The sequence below is a fragment of the Furipterus horrens genome, unplaced genomic scaffold (assembly GCF_987537825.1).
Source record: "Furipterus horrens unplaced genomic scaffold, mFurHor1.1.pri manual_scaffold_5, whole genome shotgun sequence".
In the NCBI taxonomy this organism is placed as follows: Eukaryota; Metazoa; Chordata; class Mammalia; order Chiroptera; family Furipteridae; genus Furipterus; species Furipterus horrens.
Genome location: NW_028327175.1, coordinates 158,607,394 through 158,631,777, shown reverse-complemented (window position 1 = coordinate 158,631,777; position 24,384 = coordinate 158,607,394). Strand labels below are relative to the sequence as shown.

At 38.5% G+C, this 24,384-nt stretch overlaps 1 protein-coding gene across 1 annotated transcript in view; it reads right to left on the bottom strand.

Moving 5' to 3' along the window:
• The window catches only part of MYPN (myopalladin), a 112,176-nt gene that overhangs the window by 13,710 nt on the left and 74,082 nt on the right, over positions 1 to 24,384 (bottom strand). Inside the window, exons 13-18 of the mRNA XM_090278098.1 lie at positions 15,609 to 15,830; positions 14,242 to 14,391; positions 13,338 to 13,420; positions 12,025 to 12,151; positions 10,637 to 10,844; positions 8,719 to 8,884 (exon numbers count right to left, since the gene is read on the bottom strand). Of these exons, the coding sequence (XP_090134224.1) occupies positions 8,719 to 8,884; positions 10,637 to 10,844; positions 12,025 to 12,151; positions 13,338 to 13,420; positions 14,242 to 14,391; positions 15,609 to 15,830 (956 nt within the window). The remainder of the gene's footprint in view (positions 1 to 8,718; positions 8,885 to 10,636; positions 10,845 to 12,024; positions 12,152 to 13,337; positions 13,421 to 14,241; positions 14,392 to 15,608; positions 15,831 to 24,384) is intronic.

Below are 24,384 nucleotides of genomic sequence, written 5' to 3'. Positions count from 1 at the left end.
AATTGAGTGATTGGCAGCTGCTGGTAAAGCTGAACTGTGTTTGGAAAGTAGGGAAGCGGTTTCTCTAACTTTTCTAAAACTAGCCTGGTTTGGTAGGGGGGGAGGCAAGGATATGTGTTTAAGGGTGTTTTAAAGAACATAAGACTTAACAACAGAAATCCGCAAATAACTAAATCTATATAACTGTTAAATAAACAATTCTTTTTCTTTTCACTAAACTCTGGTATTGAGAGTTATAATTTTGGCGGCGGGCAATCGGGCCCCTAACTAAAGAGCCCGTGGGTTTGTTTTCAACTGGAGTAGCCCAGGGGTTCTGTAACACCCCCACTTCTTTCCCTACCTCTTGTATTTCTCTCCTTCATCCTATCTTTTGCCAACTCTTCAATTTCAATCTTCCCCTCCCTAATATCTCCTCTTCCTCCTGATTTCCTTCCCTCCTCTGAGCTCTTTTCCTCCCAAATCCTCTTGCTTTCCTATCTCCTATTCCTCTCTCTCTATATTCACCTTTTCTCTCTATCTTGCAACTTTATATCATGTTTTAATCTCCTAATCTTTTTTATAACATATAATTTAAAAAGGAATTTTAATCCAGTCCCCTCGCTTCTACCTCCCCTTCTTCTTTTGTTCTCTCTCCTACCCTTCTCTTCTCTACTTTCTCTCTCTCTTTCCTCTCTCCCTTCCTGTCTTGCTATTCTCTACTCTGTATTTTTATCCTTAAAAAATTCCCTCTCAATCTATTTCCTACCTTCTAACCTCCCCAGCCCTCTCTTTCAATTTCTGGCTGTCTGTCTACCTGGATGTCTGTTGTGTCTACCCTACCTCCCACGCTAATCATATAGTATATACCGATTATATAATCCTAATACTATACACTTCAACTTTCACACTCCACACTGTAACCCTCCCCTCCTTTTCAAACAGACAGTGTAAGTGTTAATTGCTCTCTTACATAACCTTGATCCCAATTGCTAATATTAATACTCTATCAACTTCCAGCTCAAAAATTACCCTTCCTTCATTTAAAACAACTCCTTTCTGTTTCTCCTATGAAATAAGAGTCCCAGTATCTCCACAAGTATATTAACACGGGCTCATTTGCAGCCTATAGTGGGATTGTATTTGGGGGAGACATTGGAGGGTGTGGGTTTCTTGCCTGGGTTGTGTAATTATGTTTTAGCAGCACCTTCACAAAAGATCTCAAGACAAGGTGGGCAGAGTGACTCTCAATCAACTAACCAGAGAAAAATATCCACCAAAAAGTAGCTGAAATACAACCAGACAGATTAAAGAAATATCATCAAGGACAACACAGACGGAGATCCAGGAGGGCGGAGGAGTAAGTGGAAGCTACACTAACCCCCTCCCAGGACCAGCCAGTGCTGACTCAGCCCCAGTACAGCAGACAGACCATCCCCCTCCAAGTGGTGTCATACTAAGGGGAAATAAAAGCCCTGCCTACAGGAATTAAGTTGCCACACCCACGGTCCTTAAGCCTGACGGCTGATCACAGATTGAGTATAGTAACAATTAAAGAAGAGAGACAAAGGCAGTAGATCCCTGGAAGTCTCCAACAGGCTGCCTAGGGCCAGTCTGGTACATGATCTGACGCTACCAGAGGCAGATCCAGGAAGAACTGATCATTCCAAGAAGCACCAACAAACAAAAGGAATCACAAAAATGGGGAGACAGAGAAACAACCCCCCATCAAAAGGAAAGGTAGAATCTCCAGAAAGAGTGCTAAATGAAATAGAGGGGAGCAAAATATCAGATACAGAATTTAAAACATGGATTATGGAGAAGCTAAATGAGCTCAGCGGAAACTACAAAGAACTCCAGAAAAACTACAGTGAACTCCAGAAGAACTATAAGGAACTTACTGAGAATTATACCAGCATCAAAAAGGACATGGAAGCTATCAATAAGAGCCAGGAGGAAATGAAGAATACAATCTCTGAATTGAAGAACACAGTAGAAGGAATTAAAAGCAGGCTAGAGGAAGCAGAAGATCGGATCAGCGAGCTGGAGGACAACGTACACAAAAACTCCCAGACAATGCAACAAAATGAAAAAAGACTGAACAAGACTGAAGAGGTTCTAAGACAACTGCAGGACAACATGAAACGTAACAATATCCGTATCATTGGAATTCCAGAAGGAGAAGAAGAGCAAGGGATAGAAAACCTCCTTGAAAAACTAATGACAGAAAACTTCCCTCACATGAGGAGAGAAAGAGTCACGCAAATCCAGGAGGCACAGAGGGTCCCAATGAAGATGAACCCCAACAGGCCCACCTCAAGACACATCATAATTAAAATGGCAACATCCAAAGACAAAGAGAGAATCCTAAAAGCAGCAAGAGGGAAACAACTAATAACATACAAGGGAGCTCCAATAAGGCTATCCTCAGATTTCTCAGCAGAAACACTACAAGCCAGAAGGGAATGGCAAAAAATATTCCAAGCAATGAAAAACAAAGGCCTACAACCAAGAATACTCTACCCAGAAAGGCTCTCATTCAAAATGGAAGGCGAAATAAGGAGTTTCTCAGACAAAGGAAGACTAAAAGAATACATCTCCACCAAACCAGCAATGCAAGAGATGCTAAAGGGTCTGCTCTAAGAAGATAAAGAAACAGAGAGAAACAGAGAAGAACACGAGTACAAAGGGGGAAAATGACAATGAATAAGTACTTATCAATAATAACCTTAAATGTAAATGGATTAAACGCTCCAATTAAAAGACATAGGGTAGCTGAATGGATTAGAAAGAATGACCCACATATATGCTGTCTACAAGAGACCCACCTTAGAACAAAAGATCTACACAGACTGAAAGTAAAGGGATGGAAAAATGTATTCCAAGGAAATGGACATGATAAAAAAGCCGGGGTAGCAATACTTATATCAGACAAAACAGATTTCACAGCAAAGTCCATAAAAAGAGACAAAGAAGGGCATTTCATAATACTTAAGGGAAAAATCCATCAAGAAGATATAACCCTTATAAATATATATGCACCCAACTTAGGAGCACCCAAATATGTAAGGAAAATTTTGAAAGACTCCAAGAAAGATATAGGCAGCAACACACTCATCGTAGGGGACTTTAACACCCCATTGTCAACAATGGACAGATCTTCAAAGCAAAGAAACACCAAAGATATTGAGGCACTGAACAACACTTTAGATCAAATGGACTTAGTCGATATATATAGAAGTTTACACCCCAAAGAAGCAAAATATACATATTTCTCAAGTGCACATGGAACATTTTCAAAGATAGACCACATGGTAGGACACAAAACAAGCCTCAATAAATTCAAGAAAATTGAAATTATATCAAGCATCTTCTCAGATCACAATGCCTTAAAATCGGAAATCAACCTCAAGGAAAAAACTCAAAAACATTCAAACTCATGGAGAATGAATAACATGCTATTAAATAATGAATGGGTTAACAATGACATCAAGGAAGAAATCAAAAAGTTCCTGGAAACCCATGATAATGAACACACAACAACCCAAAACCTATGGGATACAGCGAAAGCAGTCTTAAGAGGAAAGTTCATAGCAATACAAGCCTACCTAAAAAAGCTAGAAGAATCTCTAATAAAAAATTTAACCCTACAGCTACAAGAACTAGAGGAAGAACAACAAGCAAAACCCAGATCAAGTAGAAGGAAGGAAATCATCAAGATCAGAGCAGAATTAAATGACATAGAGTCTAAAGTAACAATTCAAAAGATCAACAAAAGTAGGAGCTGGTTCTTTGAAAAGATAAACAAAATTGACAAGCCTTTAACCAGGCTCATCAAGAAAAAAAGAGAGAGGACCCAAATAAATAAAATCAGAAATGAAAGAGGAGAAATCACAACTGATACCACAGAAATACAAAGAATTATAAGAAATTATTATGAACAACTGTATGGCAAGAAATTTGACAACCTAAAGGAAATGGACAGATTCCTGGAAAACTATAGTCTGCCCAAACTGAATCAAGAAGAAGCAGAAAGTCTGAATAGACCAATAACAGCTAGTGAAATTGAAGCAGTAATCAAAAAACTCCCAGCACACAAAAGCCCAGGACCAGATGGCTTCACAAGTGAATTCTACAAAACATTTAGGAAAGAACTAACTCCTATCCTCCTCAGACTATTCCAAAAGATACAAGAAGAGGGAAGACTCCCAAACTCGTTCTATGAAGCCAGTATAACCCTAATTCCAAAACCAGGTCAAGACACAACAAAGAAAGAAAACTACAGACCAATATCGCTGATGAACATAGATGCTAAAATCCTCAACAAAATATTGGCAAACCGGATCCAGCAACACATTAGAAAGATCATACACCTCGATCAAGTAGGATTCATCCCAGGGATGCAAGGATGGTTTAATATTCGCAAGTCAATAAAGGTGATACACCACATAAACAAAATGAAAGACAAAAACCACATGATCATATCAATAGATGCGGAAAAAGCATTTGATAAAGTACAACACCCATTTATGATAAAAACTCTCAGCAAAATGGGAATAGAGGGAGCATACCTCAACATAATAAAGGCCATATATGAGAAACCTGAAGCCAACATCATACTCAATGGGCAAAAACTGAGAGTATTCCCCCTAAGATCAGGAACAAGACAAGGATGTCCGCTCTCTCCACTCCTATTCAACATAGTCTTGGAAGTTCTAGCCACAGGAATCAGACAAGAGAGAGAAATAAAAGGCATCCAAATTGGAAAAGAGGAAGTAAAACTGTCATTATTTGCAGATGACATGATAGTGTACATAGAAAATCCTTTAGACTCCACAAAAAAACTACTCAATCTAATAAGTGAATTCGGCAAAATAGCAGGATACAAAGTCAATATTAAGAAATCGAAGGCATTTTTATACACCAACAATAAAAACTCAGAGATAGAAACTGAAAGAAAAATCCCATTTACCATAGCAACAAGAAAAATAAAATACCTAGGAATAAACTTAACCAAAGAGGTAAAAGACCTGTACACAGAAAACTACATAACACTGAAGAAAGAAATTAAGGAGGATACAAATAAATGGAAGCGTATACCATGCTCATGGATGGGAAGAATCAACATCATTAAAATGTCCATACTACCCAAAGCAATTTATAGATTCAATGCAATCCCTATTAAAATACCAGCAACATATTTCACAGACCTAGAACAAATACTTCAAAAATTTATATGGAACCAAAAAAGAGCCCGAATAGCCACATCAATTTTAAGGCAGAAGACAGTAGGAGGAATCACAATACCCGATATCAAACTATACTACAAGGCCACGGTAATCAAAACAGTCTGGTACTGGCATAAAAACAGACATATAGATCAATGGAACAGAATAGAGAGCCCAGAAATAAGCCCAGGTTCATATGGTCAACTAATATTTGACAAAGGGGGAAAGAACATCAAATGGAGTGAAAAGAGCCTCTTCAACAAATGGTGTTGGGAGAACTGGACAGGGACATGCAAAAAAATGAAACTAGACCACCAGCTCACACCATACACCAGAATAAACTCAAAATGGATCAAAGACTTAAATGTAAGCCGTGATACCATAAAAGTCCTAGAGGAAAAAATAGGCAGGAAAATTTCAGATATCCCACGTAGCAACATTTTCACTGATATATCTCCTAAGGCAAGGGAAATAAAGGAAAGAATAAACAAATGGGACTACATCAAACTAAAAAGTTTCTGCTCAGCTAAAGAAAACATCAGCAAGATGCAAAGGAAACCAACCATATGGGAAAATATATTCGCCAATGACATCTCAGACAAGGGATTGATCTCCAAAATATATAAAGAACTTATACGACTCAACACCAAGAAGACAGACAACACAATTAAAAAATGGGCAAAGGACCTGAACAAACACTTCTCCAAAGAAGACATACAGAGGGCCCATAGACATATGAAAGTATGCTCAACATCACTAGCCATCAGAGAGATGCAAATTAAAACCACAATGTGATACCACCTCACACCAGTCAAAATGGCAATCATCAACAAATCAACAAACAACTTGTGCTGGAGAGGATGCGGAGAAACGGGAACCCTGGTGCATTGCTGGTGGGAATGCAGATTGGTGCAGCCACTGTGGAAAACAGTTTGGAATTTCCTTAAAAAACTAAAAATGGAACTGCCTTTTGAACCAGCAATTCCATTGCTAGGATTATGTCCAAAAAATCCCGAAACACCAATTCAAAAGAACCTATGCACCCCTATGTTCATAGCAGCACTATTTACAATAGCCAAGTGCTGGAAACAACCTAAACGCCCATCTGTAGATGAGTGGATCAAAAAACTGTGGTACATTTACACAATGGAATTCTATGTAGCAGAAAGAAAGAAGGAACTTCTACCATTTGCAACAACATGGATGGAACTAGAGAAAATTATGCTTAGTGAAATAAGCCAGGCAACAAAAGAAAAATACCTTATGCTGTCACCTATTACAGGAAACTAATGAACAACACAAACAAATGAGCAAAATTGAACCAGAGCTATGTAAACAAGAAGTAGACTAACAGTAACAAGGGGGGCGGGGGGGAGGAAAAGAAAGGTGTAAGGGGATGGGTCAAGTTAAAAAATATATATATATATGAATGACCCACAGACAGGTGCAACTGAGTGGGGACTAAATGTGGGGGAGGGGAGGGACAGGGTGCAGGGAAACAAGAGGGCTAAAAAAGTGAGACAACTGTAATGGAAAAACAAACAAAAATTTTTTAGTGGGGGAAAAATGAAAATATGAAGAATGGAAATGCCAGTTCAGTGAATATTAGGACAAAGATTTTCCTTCACGTTGTATATTTTTCTCCCTATTTGATCCCTCCAGAGTTTGGCATTCTAAACAAATAAGTAATGACATAAGTTCCTTTGCATAGAACTAATAAGACCAGTTGTCAACAGAGGTTCTATTTTGTTTTTTTTTGACCAAGTTTTTGACTGGAATGTCAAGCCTAAAGGAAACATACTTGGGCTCAGATTGTTACCAGAAAGCCCTGAGGAACTGGAAATGACTTTCAAAGGTAATAAAAGCCCGTGAGATAAAAGGCCTGGTACCATGGTTGGTTGTGCGGTCCACAGCAATCTTTCCAGGGAAGGAACGAAGGTTGTTTTCCTGAAAGATGGCTAGAAGGGACCTTAAGGCACAAGGAAAGACCAGAAAGACTTGGAAAAAACAGGTGTGTACAGGCAAGGATGAATGCCAGATATGTGGCACAGCTTCTGTGCCCTGAAGAACAGACTGAAGGTCACCCCAAACATTCCTTGGGTAAGATCCAGCAAAGCAGAACTAAAGATCATAAGTGATCATTTGCTGCTCTTGTTATGTTTATGCAAACGAACAGGATAAATTAAAAATGGACTTAATGTAGTCCCTTTAAAGACAAGGAGGGTAACCTTAGGGAGAAAAATTATTATTCAAGGAAAATCACAATGATCAGTAGTAGAGTATAAAACAGGGCAACTAACCGTCTTAAAAGTTTCTTCTCCAGATTTAGAGACTTGTTTGCCGGTTATGTTACATAAATTAACACGTGTTTTTTGTTTTCAAAGGACATAAGCCTATGATCGCATTACCTGAGTGATTATCTGTACGCATAAGCCTCACTTAATCCTCTCTGCAGCGCTGCCTCCTGAGACTCAACAGTTTGGCTGAACTAAATGGCTGGGTTGGGGAAGAATGGGGTGGTCTGTGGGCTTCACTTTAAAACGGGTTTCTCTTTTCTGTCCTAATGGCTTGGACAGAAAAGGCCCAGAGGTCTGAGAGGGGGAAAAACCTAAACTATTTACCTCAGCCCAAACTAAGTATAATGGGCAAAAGGGTTTTGGACAGGTGAGATGTGCCTAGCACACCTTCTTACAAAGAAGCTTTTTTTTTTTTCCCTAATATGGAACATTGAAAAATTAATCCCTGCCTTTTGTCATCTAGTAGTTATGGATTGAATGATGTCTCTTAACCCTTTTCGCCAAATCTGTTGCCCCCAGAACACAACAAGGACACCAGCCTGTTAAACCAAGCACGCCGTTGACCGGAGACAGCCAACTGACCTGGAGTCTGCACGATCCTTCCCCATGTGGGAAGGCCACCCTCCCCTCCACACCCCCACTCTTATTAGGGTTTTCTGGACCCAAGGGTAGGTAGGACGACGACCATGTCCAGCTTGAAGCAGCTAGAGGAGCTTGAGACCTTCGCCCATTGTCTTTTACAAGATTACAAAGGGTCCTAATATTTGAGAGGGGGGGGATAGTTAATTTTTACGAACCAGGGGTATGGACTTGGGGGGGATTGCTGGGGGAGGGGGGTGCTGGGTGGAGGGGAACAAGGGGGAGAAAATTGGAACTGTTGTAACAATATAATCAATAAAAAACATTAAAAAAATAAATAAATAAATTTTTATAGGAGTTTACTTGAGCCCAACTGACAACATAGTGGGGAGCAAGATCTCAAATGGCCCTCCTAGTACATTTTTAAACTTAAAAATTAAGGTTTTAAAACTGTGGACATTCATACAATAGACTACCCTCCAGCAACAACAAGGAGTAACTTCTTGATATATACAATCATATGGACAAAACTCAAATGCATTAATCTCAGTAAAAGAAGGCAGATTCAAAAAGCTACAGACTTATCTAGATGAGCCACTGAGCTTAGAAGTCTCCTTGAATGTGGGTGTAGACTGTACCTGATTCGCTCTCTGGTAAAAAGGATGGTCTCGTTGTCCTTCTTCCAGTAGAACACAGGTGGTGGCATGCCTATCACCCGGCACTCCAGCCTCACGGGGTGGCCTTCAGGAACTCCACAGTTCTGCAGTTTCTCCAGAATCACAGGTGTTTTCTTCACCTCTTTTGCTGAACAAGAGAAGGACCATTCTTGTTTGAATAGCAAATGCCTTGGGGTTCATTCCTCAAACTCATTACAGTTCTGGAATTTAGCAGAAAGGGCACTGGCCCTACACCTCCTCTTTAGCACACTTCTCACTCCTCTAAGTGAAGAACACTGCTTTGATAAAAGCTCTAGAAATGATTAAAAAGGAAATGAGGAAACTGTCTGTGCACATCCTATAAAAGACACCACTCAAGGACCTGCATTGCACACAGGCAATGTAAATGGTAGGTGTGAAATTTAAGGAGTTTCTTTCATTGCTCAGTAGTACGTTTTGAGAAACAATGTATTTTATGTACTGAATATATTCTTCTTTTTTATAGGAATTTATTTTGTAGAAGATATATTAGTTTTCCTAAACCTTTTATTTTGAAGAAGTTTATAGCTACAAAAAAGTTGAAAGCCCTGGTAGGTGTGGCTCAGTGGATTGAGCGCTGGCTTGCAAACCAAAATGTTTGATTCCCAGTCAGGGCATGTGCCTGGGTTGCGGGCCAGGCCCCCAGTTGGGGGCGCGCGAGAGGCAACCACACATTGATGTTTTTCTCCCTCTTTTTCCCTTCCCCTCTCTCTAAAAATAAATAAATAAACTCCTTTTTAAAAAGTTGAAAGAAGTATTCTATTTAAAAAAAAAAAACACAGATTATGCTTTCTAAGGAGGCTTTCTTTCCTTTCCTTTTCTTTTTTTTTCTGGCCAGAACCAATTAAGGTAAAGATACCTTAGATCTCGGTGTTCCAGAGTCAATACTTTAGCAAAATAGTGGGGGGGGGGAGTAAAAGCTGGTGATTAATATATCCTTGCAGAATGAACTTTTTCTACTCTGTTGGTAAGAAGAAATCGGGAATGAGTAAAAGAAAAAGATATTTAGGGGAAACAGCCACTAGCCTGGAGAAAGGATTGACATGTTACAGCTGCCCTGATTTCCTTTAGGGGCCGCACATGGGAGAAAGCCCGGAACTAGAGTTTATATATTCTGAAATTTAATTCTGACTGGACTACTGCTCAGAAGGGCTGGTACCACTTAGGTGATGATAACTTGTTATCTTTATTTGTAGGCATTAATTTTGTTCACATCATCATTTAAGGTAAAAATTCCTTGTTTAGTTATGGACCCAACATTTGTTGAGCACCTTCCATGTTCCAGGCAGAGTCAGACACAGGAGATACACAGAAGAACAAGTCAGAATCTCTGACTTTAGAAGCTTATAGTGTCTTCTGGGGGCAAAGGAGTAAACAATTACACAGTAACTGCTCTAAGAGTCTCTCCTTTTCTAAGTGCTATGAAAACAGAAAAGGATGTGCCTGGTGGATTCACTGTGCCTTGGTGGTGACATTTGAATTGAGCCTTAGGGATGAGCAGGACATTGCTAGGCAGAGAAGGGCATTCCAGGTAGAGGGACCATTGATGCAAAGGCATGGAAGCTTGAAGGGTCAGGTAAGGAAGAGCCTTGTGTTTTCCAGGATGATGAACTGTAGGGCAATGGGCTTGAAATTAGTAGTGCTCAGTTAATTAACGGACTCATTAATTGAGTAATAAACTATTACAATGACTCCCATTTACTACATGCACCCTATTATATTTTTAGCTAACTGATATTTCTTTGAAACTGAGATTAGACTTGGTGGGGCAAAGGACTAAGTAATTCTGTCAGAGGCTCTGTATATTTGGGCAATAACTTTGGAGGGAGTTACGTTTAAGGGTCCCAGCAGCGAACCTTACCTACTACAGTGAGCTCCAGACTGAAGGAATTCTGTCCAGTTTTGTTGGTAGCAATGCATGTGTATGTCCCCACGTCACGTTGAGTGAGCGGGTCAATGAGCAGAGAATGGACTCCAGTCTCCCTGACCAGCATCTTATGGGAGGCATCTGGTAGCACAGGTTGGCCATTGAGCAGCCATGTCAGCTCTGGGGGTGGTAAGCCACTCACCTAATTAAAAAAAAAAAAAAAAAAAAAAGAACAGCTGAGGCAAATGACAGATTGATGACAGGCAGATTTATTTGGTGGCTGAATTCTTTAACCTTATCTGACACCAAACAGTGAGAGAAAACATGACGTAGTGGAGGGACATCAGGACAAGAGGGATCTGGATGAATGGCCACATAAATTTAAACTGTATAATATTTAGACCCCAATTCAGGTCATAATTATATTCTGGATTAGAATAAATATGAATTAAGAAGCTAAATAGATAAAATAGGATTGCAGCATCAGTTTCAAAGATGATATATCTCTTACTTAACAAGAGAGAGGTAGCCAAGTAAAGGACAGACATTAAACCAGTGTTCTTAAAACTTGCTGTGTAATACAGTCATGTGGGGAACGTTTGAAAATCCTAATCCCAATGATTTAACATAGTAATCTTAAATCAGAAACTCTGGGGATGGGACCCAGGCATGGATATCTCTAGGGTTTAGAGTGGAAGAAGTAACAGTCAACCCTGAACATTATTCAGGCTTTCATTGGGAGAGCAAGAATTGCCTAAAGAAGTGGACTTTATGAATGTTTAACATCAAGCCTTTACTAATTTGCATCTAAATTTTTAATAGCACTCTGCATCTTTGTTGGGGCAGAAGGGGCAACTTAAGTTTCTCTGCATACTGAGAGATATCCAGGCTGCTCAAGTGAACCTCATTTCTGATGAAAGAATTTTAATGTAGAATAGCTACAGGTGACAAATGATGGTTAGCAGGAGAAATAACATATGTTTTCATCAACTGCCTTGGAGCCATCTTTTCATGACTGTAATTTTTAAAAGGCTTCAAGAATGCAAAAGTCACATTTTGGCTTTCTAGTAATAAAGACTTCCCAGGGACCATAAGGAAAATGTCATAATTATATCACCTCTTCTGTTGTTTTTTACAAACACAGAGTTAACTTGATACAATACCGATAGTAAGATATAGACTTAAAAATGTCATTAAATATTTTTGTCTAGTATTAAATGCTTTCAAAGAGAATGTTGGGAATAAAAGTGATCTGTCTCCCTTCCCCAGTCCTCTTTTCCTTGGAAAACAACCCCACAAAACAAATACAAAAGTAAGTGCGAACAAATGAACAATTGCAAAATGTGAATGGATCTGGAACCAAGAATGGCACTAAGGTCTACCTTACAGTCCAGCCGACAGAGGCGCCCCTCGTGAGCTACCATATCCCCAGGAGCCTGCAGGAAATGGGGTCGGAAAAAACGTTCCTGTAGGGGCTCCTTTTCTTTCTCTTGAACTCGGGACCTTCCTCTATAAAAACAAACATGTTTAGGTGTTAAATATAGAAACCAGTTTACAAACTTATGACAGTAGGCATTTAGGCATGGCTATAGGGACTGAAAAACAGGTTTTTATTTATTTTTTTGTGGGTAGGTGGTGGTCAGGGAGGGAAAAAGTGTTGCTGGACCATAAACGAATAATAAATAATAAGTAATGGTGTGGAGCTGATGCAAGAAACAAAGTGGTAAATATCTCATACACTGTAGGATTATCTTGTGAGATCTGTAATCAAATAAACAGGCTTTAGCTTCTTTCTCTCAGAAGTCACTCTGGGTTAAGTGGCTCAGCTCCTCTTGCCTTGAGTTTGACCAGTTGTTCAAAAGTTTCAAAATAAATAAGTCAGTATTCAAGCTGAACCCCAAATGAGAGCCAAAAGAGAAGTCCTGTTTATTGCCCAGAACAAGGCAGCTGCAATCTCTATGTCTCTGAGTAATGAAGTTTAACCTGGCTATAAATTATGGCAGATCATTAAAGATTATCATGAATTTACTGGTTCAGAATGACCAACAGTAACAGCTGTTCTTGTAAAAAAAAAAAAAAAGAAGAAGGTATAGTGCAATGGTGGTGAAATACTGTATCTGAGACATGAGTCACTATTTTTGTTTCTTTGGTAAGTCAAATTTAATTCACCCATGTCAGCAACTATGGAATGCTTTGCTAAGATTTTTATGGCGCCATAAGAGTCAAGGAAAAGCCATGCTCTTTCCTCTTAGTGGTTAGTAAAATCAGAGAGAAAGAAGGCCAAGTAGTTTATAAGAGACAATTGGTATATTGAAGACAACAACAATTTTCAATCTATATCATTAACAGCTTTTGTTTTATTAAATAAAAAATTATAATCCCAGGTCTGATTTATATGTAAACAGTTTCTAATAATGGTTACAAATTCTGAAGCATTAAAAGTGTGCTGTAGGCCAGTACTTCTCAAATTTAGTGTGCTTATGAGTCACCTGGGGACTTTGTTAAAATGTAATTCTGATTCAGTAGGTCTGGGATGGGACTTGGGATTCTACATTTGCAATAAGCCTCTAAGTGATGCTGATGCTACAGGTTGATGACTACACTTTAAGAATTTCTAGACCAAATACTTCAGTGCTCATTGTAATGAATGATTGCTTGGGAGCGGTTAGAGAAGAAAGGTTCTTATTGTCTTTACCTGTGAGACTGACTAGTAGATGTTAGTCGGTTGCGAATAGGCAAACTTTGTACCATTAAGTGGCCAGAACAGCTGATTCTCCCCTAAAAAACACAAAATGAACAAGACTAAAATAAGAATTCTACATTTTTCAATTTATATATTAATAAAAATTTTGGACAAGAACATTATGAACCTTTTGGCTAACTATTAAAAGTCTTCTTGGGGGGGATAAAAAATATAATGTGACTCCTTAAGTCACTGTTAATGGTCCACGGGGAGGGATTTTTATGAATATTTGGATGACTTTCATTTTTAAGCTGAAGTACGAACAGATTACAAATGTAAAAAAAATAAATTCTTATGCAGCCACATGCAGGGCTCATGGCTAAGTATTATTATACTTTTCTCAATAGAGATTAGATAATATTCCTACTAATATTTTAGTAGAAAGAGTGGGTGAGAGTAGAAATTTCTATTCTAATAGTAGTTGAACATATTTATTCAGCCATATCTTATAGGGGAAGTTTAAATCAATCTCATTTAGAAAAGGAAAGCAAAAGATTATGGCTTTCTAAATTTTACCAAAAAAAAAAAAAAAAAAAAAGAGATTATGAGTTTGAGAGATATTCACAAGACTTTGTGAAGTAACTTGCTTATTCTCTAAATGACAAAAACAGCAAATCATTTTTTGATAGATTGATACCACTAATGTTCTTTTTCAGAGGCTAAAGGGTTGAGTGAGCCATCAGTGGCTAATCGGTCTTCTAAATTGCAATACTGTGCTTTAGTTACACACAACCACAATGCTTCTCATTCATTTTCCTCAGCAAGCCTCAGTAACTTGCACTTCTCAAGTTCTCATTCACGATATCAACCACTCCTTCCTCAGAGTGCAGCACAATGCTGAACCCTGCATCTCCACCTGGGGGTTGGCAGCCATAATGGTGTAGTTGCCATCGTCATCACTGGTGGTGGATTCAATGTGCAGAGAACATGTTCCATCTCCTTCTCGTCTCATTTTGCAGTGCTCATTTCTCTTTGAAATCTGCTTTCCATCTTTGAACCAGTAAACCTGAAATAAAAGGTAATAAAGGAGCATATACATTGTTCTGTACATCTTCAGAGGTTAATAAAGTAGGAAGTAGGGTGAGGCAAGGGCCGATTCCCATCGCTGTAAGTCACTCATCTCTTCTAAAGCACTTAGAAAGAATTATAAAACATATTAAAAACAGTGTAATATGTTTCTGCACCTATACAATGCTTAAGTCAAAAATTATGTATAATTTAGAATCAGGAAACGTTTGACTATTTTTGTTGTACTTCACAGTTACTTAGAAAGTTACCCTAAGAACCAGACATGTTTTCAGAAGCAAAAAGAAAAAAAAGAAGAAAACCAGGAGCCTGAATATTTTTTCATTATCTATTCCCATTATCCTATCCCATTACAGGCTCAAGTCTTCTGCAGTTGCAGATCTCAGGGTCTAGAAGAGACCACCATTGCTTGAAAGGATAGTATGGTTTATTGTGTTAAGTATAATGAGGTCAGGATTCACTCACTAAATTTTTCACCTGGCTAAAATTTGAAAAAAAGAAAAGAAGTATATTTTTTTCATGTTAAGTCTTGCATTTATCAAGGAGATATCTCAAAGATGGGGGTAGGGAATGGGTGGGTGGGATAAAGCACTGATTGCAGCTGCCTTCCTGTACATTTCCTTGTTCCCTAATGTTACATGATAACACCATGCTAATTAGTGTTTGTGAAAGAAGAGTGGAGAGCTCCCCTGCTACAGCAATACTGGGTGTAAATCCTTCTCTCAGCTGACTGCCAAAAAATCTGATGACTCAAGATTTTTAAGCAGCAGTGATAATGATATGACATTTTTAGCATTTACCAACCTAATAGTAATGATACAAATATAGCTCACTTTGTACAACAACAGGCACACTGTGGATATTCAGTAAGTGTTAAGTGAAAAAAAAAAATCAATTTGGCAAGTTTGATGGTTGAGAGAATCAATAGCCCCTCAAACAGGATTATAACTAAGAGGTTTATTTTAAAATTTTAATAAAATTCTAACTTACTCATAAGTCTGATTTATTTCTGGCCTACTTAACAGTCCTATTCCTGACTGTCTCTTTTTAGTCAAACTATCTGGGCTTTGTTAATTTTCTGGTATTGGTTTTTATTCCCTTAGTAGATACTTCGCTTGGGTCTCATAAGACTTTCTTAAGGTACTGTCTACAGTTCTGTGCTGTTGTTTTGCCAGTTGGCTGATCATCTCCCCTTACCTTTGGAACAGGTATTCCAACAATTTTGCAGGTGAATGTGACTGGAGAGCCTTCTGTGACCCGGAAGTGCTTGAGTCTTTTGTCAAAGATGGGAGCGATACACTTGCCTGTGGGGATCTCGTCATGCTGGATTTCATCATCTGATTCATCAACAGGGGTACGTTCCAAGCGAAACTCTATTTCATTCATCAGTCTCTGCTCAAAGCTTGATATTTTGTACTCCTGTCAAAATGGCAAACATGTTTCAATTGCAATTTCTTCGAGTGAGGAGGAAGGTGTCATTATAATTTGAAGATACAACTTTTTAAGGTTCAGATGTTAGATTTATATCACAAAGCCCCAATAAACCAGGCATGTCCATTTCCGATTCCTCACCATGAGCACTAAAGGTGATTTCAGTGTCTCTACTATAATCCCAAACTACCTTAGTGAATCCCGATTCCTCACCTTGAGCATGGAGCCCCAGTAGAATCCTGTAGGGAATGGAATGAAGATGGAATGTAATTTCCACAACTACTATTAATGTCCATTTCAATATGTAGAATTGCCTATGAGGTAGTTTGGCAAAGCTATTCTGAACTGCATTCTGATGGGTCCCTGCATTACCAATTTCCTGTCTCTACTGACATTCCGATCTGCACACTTGAGGAAAATCTATCTTGAATAAATCTTCCTTGACTCCATATCAGCCTTCATTGCATCTCTCTGCTCCCTTCACAACCAAACTATTTGAAAAAAATTTTATATTGTTACAGGATCATTTCCTTGTCACCTATTCTCTTGCTAACCTACTCTAGTTAGGATTGTATTCTCACTGTTCCACTGAAATTACTATTGTTAGGGTCTCCAAATTTGCCAAATACAGTCGACACTTACTTGTTCTTACCTTATTGGACCTCTCAGCAGCATTAGACACAGATGGCTACTTCTCCTTTTTGAAACATTTTCTTCTGTGGGTATTCATGAAACCATACTGGTTTTCCTTCTTTCTCTAGCTACTCCTTATCAGTGTTCTTTGCTAGCTCCTAATTCTAGGTAGGTAGGTGATCTCATCCAGTCCCACAGCTTCAGATACCTTCTGGATGCTGAATGGCCCCAAATGCATATCTCTAAGCCTGATCTTTCCCCAGAACTCATACACCCACTAATTTACTCTAAATCATGAGAGTCACATACCCAACGATTTACTCTACCTCATGGCTTGGGTGCCTAATGGGCATCTCAAACTTAGCATCATCCAAGCAATGCCCACTTGACTTCTGTCCCCCGGAAATGCTCCTGCTCTGCTCTTTCTCATCTCAGGAAATGGCATCTCTATTCATCCACCTGGCTAAGTTGCTCATCCAGTGTTTCCCCACACTGTCCACAGTGAAAACCAGGTTTCTAAAAATTTCTAACCTGTACTTTCATAAAATAAAAATGAATTACTAAAAAAAATGAGAATTTAAAAGCATGCAAAATTATTATGCTCAAAAGACATGAAGATTTTCTGTCAAATTACTATAAACATTTCTTAATGGTTATTCTCAATTTCTGTACTTATCTCAAGGTGGAGAGAACACAGCTTGCGGACTGCCACAGATCCTCAGACCACCCTTTGAGTATATACCCAGTTAAAGCCCAAATCTGGGACTTATCCTGAATTCCTCTCAATCACTCTCCCTGCCATATTCCATCAAGCTTAAAAGTCACCTCCTCAAAGCAGCCTTCCGAGGCCACTTAATGTAAAGTAACTCTACTCTAATTTTCTGTCTAGTACTGGTTGCTACCTAGTATTTTTCTTGTTTCTTGATTGAATGATTGGATATCTCTGAGCATCGGAATGTTACTTCCACAAGAGCAGAGATCTTGTGTATATTGCTTCCCTCTGTATCAACAATGACCTAAATAGTGACTGCCTGCCTCATGGCAGGTACTTAATGAGTCCCTGAAGAATGAGTGAATGCATGGATGACATGTGGCAAGCACTTGTTCCAACTCCACCACATCTTTTAGGAATCTGGAACGTGTTTTGGTGATTTCATCAAGTTGGGGCCTGATTTTACAGAATTTAAAAATGTTTTAATTGATTTCACACAAGCAATGTGATGAAAATATGTAATTTTGTCTTACTGTAAATGTATACATAGTTAAATATTTATTGTTTTACCAATACTACAAATTGGGAGGTGATGAAAATGGAACACTCAGTGAATTATTTAAAAAATACTAACAGAATTGAGAGCCCATTGTGATACACTTTGTTAAGAAAAATGATAAAACAGTATACTGATAAGCTAGGACACTTGTGATAGCTTTAATTGTGTCTTCTTCAGAACTTTGTTGCTCTGGCTGGGTAGCTTGGTTGGTTGAAGAATTGTCACAATATGCCAAGGTTGTGGGTTCTAACCCCGGTCAGGGCACATACAGGAATCAACCAATGAATGCATAATAAAGTGGAACAACAAATCGATGGTTTTTTTAAAAAGAACTTTGTTGCTTCTGGTACAATAAGATATGGAAGAACACTGGGTATATGTTTACTCTGGGGCCTGGAAGGACTTCTTAATTTCCTAGAGCAGTTTGCCAACTATATGTGAAATGGGGAGCCGATATGACAAATGATGACACCCACAGAAAGCTGCTACCTGATGACACTTGGAAGTGATTGTCTTTAACACCACAGACATAACACTTTGAACAATATAGGATATGCGAACAGTTGAACTTAGAAGTAGCTATATTGGCATTATGTAATAGAGGAAGCATTTTTTACTTAAGAAATAATAATAATAAAAATAGAAGAATTGAGAGCCCCAAAATAAACTCACATGTATATGGGCAAATAAGTTTTGAAAAAGCCAAAAAGCATACAAAAGAGAAAAGAGAGCCTCTTCAATAAATGGTGCTGGGAAAATTAAAAAGACATATGCAAAAGAATAAAACTAGTTTGCTATTTGTTATCATACACAAAAATTGAACTCAAAATGGACCAAGGACCTAAATATAAGACCTGAAACAATAAATTACATAGAAGAAAACATAGGTACTAAATGTATGGACCTTGGTCTTAGAGAATATCTTATGAATTTGACCTCAAAGGCAAGTGTTGCTCAGTGGGTTGGAGTGTCATCCTATAGACCAAAGGGCCATGGTTCAATTCCCACTCAGGGCATAAGCCTAGGTTGTGGGTTTGGTCCCTGGTCGGGGTGTGTGCAAGAGGCAACTGATCAATGTTTCTCTCTCACATCGACATTTCTCTCCCTTTCTTTCTCCCTACCTTCCCTTCTCTCTAGAATTGATAGGAATGTCCTTCAGTGAGCATTAGGAAAAAAGGCAAGGGAAATCAAAGCAGAAATAAATTAATGGGACTACATCAGACTAAAAATCAGAAAAAAATCATCCACAAAACAAAAAGGCAACCAACTGAATAGCAGAAGATATTTTCAAACAGCACCTTTGATAAGGGGCTAATATCCAAAATATACAAATAACTCCTACAACTGAATAAAAAACAAACAATCCAATTAAAAAAATTGGCAGAGGACATAAATGGACACTTCTCCCAAGAAGACATACAAATGGCTAACAGATATGAATAGATGATTTTCACTAGCTATTGGAGAAATGCAAATCAAACTACAATGAAATACCACCCCACACCTGTTAGCTTAGCTATTATCAACATGACAAGTTAATAACAAGTGTTGGAGAGGTTGTGGAGAAAAAGGAACTGTCATTCACTGCTAGTGGGAATGTAAACTGGTGCAGCCACTATGGAAAACAGTATGGAGATTCCTCAAAAAATTAAGAATAGAGTTATCATATGACCCAGCAGTTCTTCTTCTGGGTATCAACCCCCCAATATTGAAAACATTAATTCATAAAGATATATGTACTTCTATGTTCATTGCAGCATTATTCACAGTGGCCAAGACATGGAAAAAACTGAGGTGTCGTTCAATAGATGATTGGATAGAGAAGATGTGGGACATATATACAATGGGAAACTACTCAGCCATAAGAAAAGAAGGAATACTGCCATTTGTGACAACATGGGTGGATCTTGAGAACATCATACTAAATGAAATAAGTCAGATGTAAAAACTCAATAACCATATGATTTCATTCACATGTGGGATACAAAACTGAAAGCTACAAATAAATAAAAAGATAAACAAAAACTCATAGATGCAGACAAGGGTATGGTGGTTACCAGAGGAAAAGGGGGTTGGGTGTGAGGTAATAAAGGGTAAAGGGGGTCAAATATATGGTGATAAAAGAATATTTGGCTGGGTGGTGAACACACAATACAATATACAGATGATGTATTATAGAATTGCACACTTGAAACATATATAATTTTATTAACTAATGTCACCCCAATAAATTTAGTTATAAATACTATTTGTAATTATTGAGCATATAGTTGTAAACAAATTTTAACTAAGTTTCTACTGAGACACTGAGATGGGCTACATATCAGAAAACAAGTGAGTTGGGAGATAAACTATTCTCTAGAAATTTCAAAGCAGGTGCTTAAGGATAGGTTAGATTATTTAAATTCTTCACTTCTGTCAGAGATGCAAGAGTTAGGATGGAGAAGATCCAGTGAGAGGACTTTGGAGACAGTTACTAATGTTTGTAAGTCTCCTACCTCCACCTCCAGCCCCAGAGTACCTTTCTTTTACCTGAAATCTATCTAGCAAGGTCTCTCTTCTGCCGAGAAAATCTAGAGTGAGGATTGAGGTGAACTTTTATTCATGGGCAAGCTGAAGGCAGGTTTGAGTAACCTGTACTCCTGCATGGTGTCAGGGTAGAGGTTCTGTGATGGTTCTCATTATGCACAGGTGGGTCACACATGATTCAAAGTCAGTGTGGGGTCAGCTTTGCCCTTCCATGGTTGAGAAAGGAAGGAATCAGGAAAAGCAGTTAGTAAGATGGGGCAAGAAGGAGCAAAAAAGAGAGAAACTAGGCTATACTTTCCTTCCTGATTTTTTGGTTCTTATCTTGCAGCAGTCCCTGGGGTGTGGGTTGGGGATGGGGGTGTTGGTGTTTGGGGGGTCTTTGTTTTGAATAGGGTTTGGAGTGTTGGTTACTATAAGGACTGGAAATTTTGTATTACTGGATCAAAATTGTATTTCTCTTTTTTTGTTTATTTTATTTTATTAATTTTTGATCAATATTGTATTTTGCAACAAAGTAACCATAAAACCTTATATGAACTAAAAGTGGTCAAAATGATTTTGAGATAGCCTCACATTTGAGATTGCCAGGAGCAGAAGAATTAGCCCAATTAGATAAATTCAAACAAATAATGGAAGAAAAAAATAAAATTTATTTTTAAACATAACTGCATGATATAATGTATAAATTGCAGATGAGCAACAAAATCAGAATACTGTAGGTGAAGGAGTTCTCATGAAAGATTTCATAAAACATTTGGAAAGTCAAACCTGAGGAACAAGGAAGCCAGGCAACCATGTGGCTTGGGACTAAAGCACTGAATCTTTACATTTGAAATGTTAAAGATCTACACCATCTCCAAAGCAGAAGTTGACATTTTTTTGTTGTGCTTTGCAGTTAAGAGTTGGTTACCCCAAGTGTAACTATCCTTATTACATATAAATCAAGGTTGTTATTCCAATTTATGATTGATGGGACTCGGATTTTGTAAGAAAATTTGCAAACACAGAAATATGTGTAAGTTAAATTTAAAGGTGCTTTCTGCACTATTCTGCACAAAGGGTGCACTGCTAATCCACTGTTGGTGGATGGGCATTTTGAATTTCCAGCACTAAATTTATGTTGCATTCTCCACTTTCCCTTGCCTTGTCCTCTTTGTGAGTAAAAGCAGAAGTTTCTCTATCAGCTCAAAGGAGAGAATTTTTTTTGTATGTGTAAGTCTGGCCTATGTGGCAATCAAGTCAATGTTATATGACTCACCCTTTCCAGGCTTATGTTTAAGACCTTAAATGAAAATGAATTTCACAGAAATTCACTTGCTCTATGAAAAAAAACAAAAAGCTTAAAAAAAAAGTTTTAAGAATAATATGCCATTTAAAAATATAATTCCTTTTTTTCCTTTAAATTTAGATAATCCTCTGAAAGTTGAAATTTGACAACTTGAAACATTTGAGTTTTAGGACACAGCTGTAGAAATTTTCTTCAAATTGGTAGGTTGGTAGAGTGGTGGAGAGTGATTTTCTTCTGTTAAGAACCGCAGTGTAGGGATCCAAGATGGCGAAGGAGTAAGTGGAAGCTACACTAACCTCCTCCCAGGACCAGTCTGGACTTACAACTTAATTGTGGAGAAATCATCTGGAATAACCAATTGAACACTAGCTGGAGAGAAGTCTTATAACCACAGAGAGACAGAAAAGGCTGCTTCATCAAAATGTGACTGGTAGCAAGTGCGGAGACACAAAAAGGCTGGCTGGGCCCCCACGGGTGGCAGCTGAAGGGACTGAGAAACAGCTCAGCAGCTGGAGGTTCCCCCTGAGAAGGGCAGGGTCTAAACCTCCAGCTGGGCTTCCCAGCTTACAGCAACGGAGCGGAAAGTAAAATAGTATCCAGCTGTGAAAAGTGAAAAGTCACAAGGTTTCTTGCTAGCCTGAGAGGAACAGCTGGAGAAAAAGAGCTCTTAAGTGGATCACATATGAAAATATCTTGGCCCCCACTTACCCTGGGCTCAAGCAGAGGGAAGGCAGAGAGGACTAGAGACACTTGGGTAGAATTTGGGGCGGTGTCTTTGGGCGGAGAACTGGGGGAGCAGCCAGCTAGGTCCCAGTGCTGACTCATTCCCTATATGCAGGCAGACCATTCCCCTCCAAGTGGCATCAGCCTGAGAGGAAGCAAAAGCCGCACCTACAGGAATTAAGCTGCCCCACCCTCAGTCCTTAAGCTTGATGGCTGATCACAGATTGAACAGATTAACAACTAAAGGAGACAGACAAAGGCAGTAGATCTCTGGTAGTCTCCAACGGGCTGTCTAGGCCCAGACTGGTGCACGATCTGATGCCACCAGGGGCAGATCCAGGAAGTGCAGATCAATCTAAGAAGCAGAAACAAACAAGAAGAGTCACAAAAATGGGGAGACAGAGAAACAACCCCCCAACAAAAGGAAAGGAAGAATCCCCAGAAAGAGTGCTAAATGAAACAGAGGGAAGCAAACTATCAGATATGGAATTCAAAAGATGGATTATAAGGAAAGCTCAATGAAATCAGTGAGCTCAAAGAAAACTACAAAGAACTCCAGGGAAACTACAAGGAACTTACTGAGAATTACACCAGCATGAAAAAGGACATAGAAGCTATCAATAAGAGCCAGGAGGAAATGAAGAATACAATTTCTGAACTGAAGAACACAGTAGAAGGAATTAAGAGCAGGATAGAGGAAGCAGAAGATTGAATCAGTGAGCTGGAGGACAATGTAGAAAAAATTTCCCAGACAGTGCAACAAAATGAAAAAAGACTGAAAAAGAAAGAAGAGGTTTTAAGAGAGCTGCAGGATAACATGAAATGTAATGATATTTGTATCACAGGAATTCCAGAAGAAGAAGAGGAGGAGCAAGGGATAGAAAACCTGTTTGAGAAACTAATGACAGAAAACTTCCCTAACTTGATTAGAGAAAGAGTCACGCAAGTACAGGAAGCACAGAGGGTCCCAATGAAGATGAACCCCAACAGGCCCACTTTAAGACACATCATAATTAAAATGGCAACATTCAAAGCAAAGATAGAATCCTAAAAGCAGCAAGAGAGAAACAGCTAATAACATACAAGGGAGCTCCAATAAGGCTATCTTCAGATTTCTCAGCAGAAACCTACAAGCCAGAAGGGAATGGCAAAAAATATTCCAAGCAATGAAAAACACAGGCCTACAACCAAGAATACTCTACCAAGGAGGCTCTCATTCAAAATGGAAGGTGAAATAAGGAGTTTCCAAGACAAAAAGAAGGCTAAAAGAATACATCTCCACCAAACCAGCATTGCAAGAGATGGTAAAGGGTCTGCTTTAAGAAGATGAAGAAACAGAGAGAGACAAAGAGGAACACAAGTACAAAGGGCCAAAATGACAATGAATAAGTACCTATCGATAATAACCTTAAATATAAATGGATTAAATGCACCAATCAAAAAACACAGGGTAGCTGAATGGATTAGAAAGCATGACTCACACATATGCTGTCTACAAGAGACCAACCTCAGAACAAAAGATCTACACAGATTGATAATGAAGGGATGGAAAAAAGTATTTCAAACAAATGGACATGAAAAAAAAGCTGGCGTAGCAATACTTATATCAGACAAATCAGATTTCACAGCAAAGGCCAAAAAAAAAAAAAAAGACAAAAAAGGACATTTCATAATACTTAAAGGAAAAATCCATCAAGAAGATATAACCCTTGTAAACATATATGCGCCCAACATAGGAACACCCAAATATGTAAGAAAAACTTTGAAAGACTTCAGGAATGATATAGACAGCAACACACTCATAGTAGGGTACTTTAACACCCCATTGTCAACAATGGACAGATCTTTGAAGCAAAGAAACACCAAAGATATTGATGCATTGAACAACACTCTAGATCAAATGGACTTAGTTGATATATATAGAACTTTTCACCCCAAAGAAGGAAAATTTATGTTCTCTTCAAGTGCACATGGAACATTTTCAAAGATAGACCACATGGTAGGACACAAAACAAGCTTCAACAAATTCAAGAAAATTGAAATTATATCAAGCATCTTCTCAGATTACATTGACTTAAAACTGGAAATCAACCTCAAG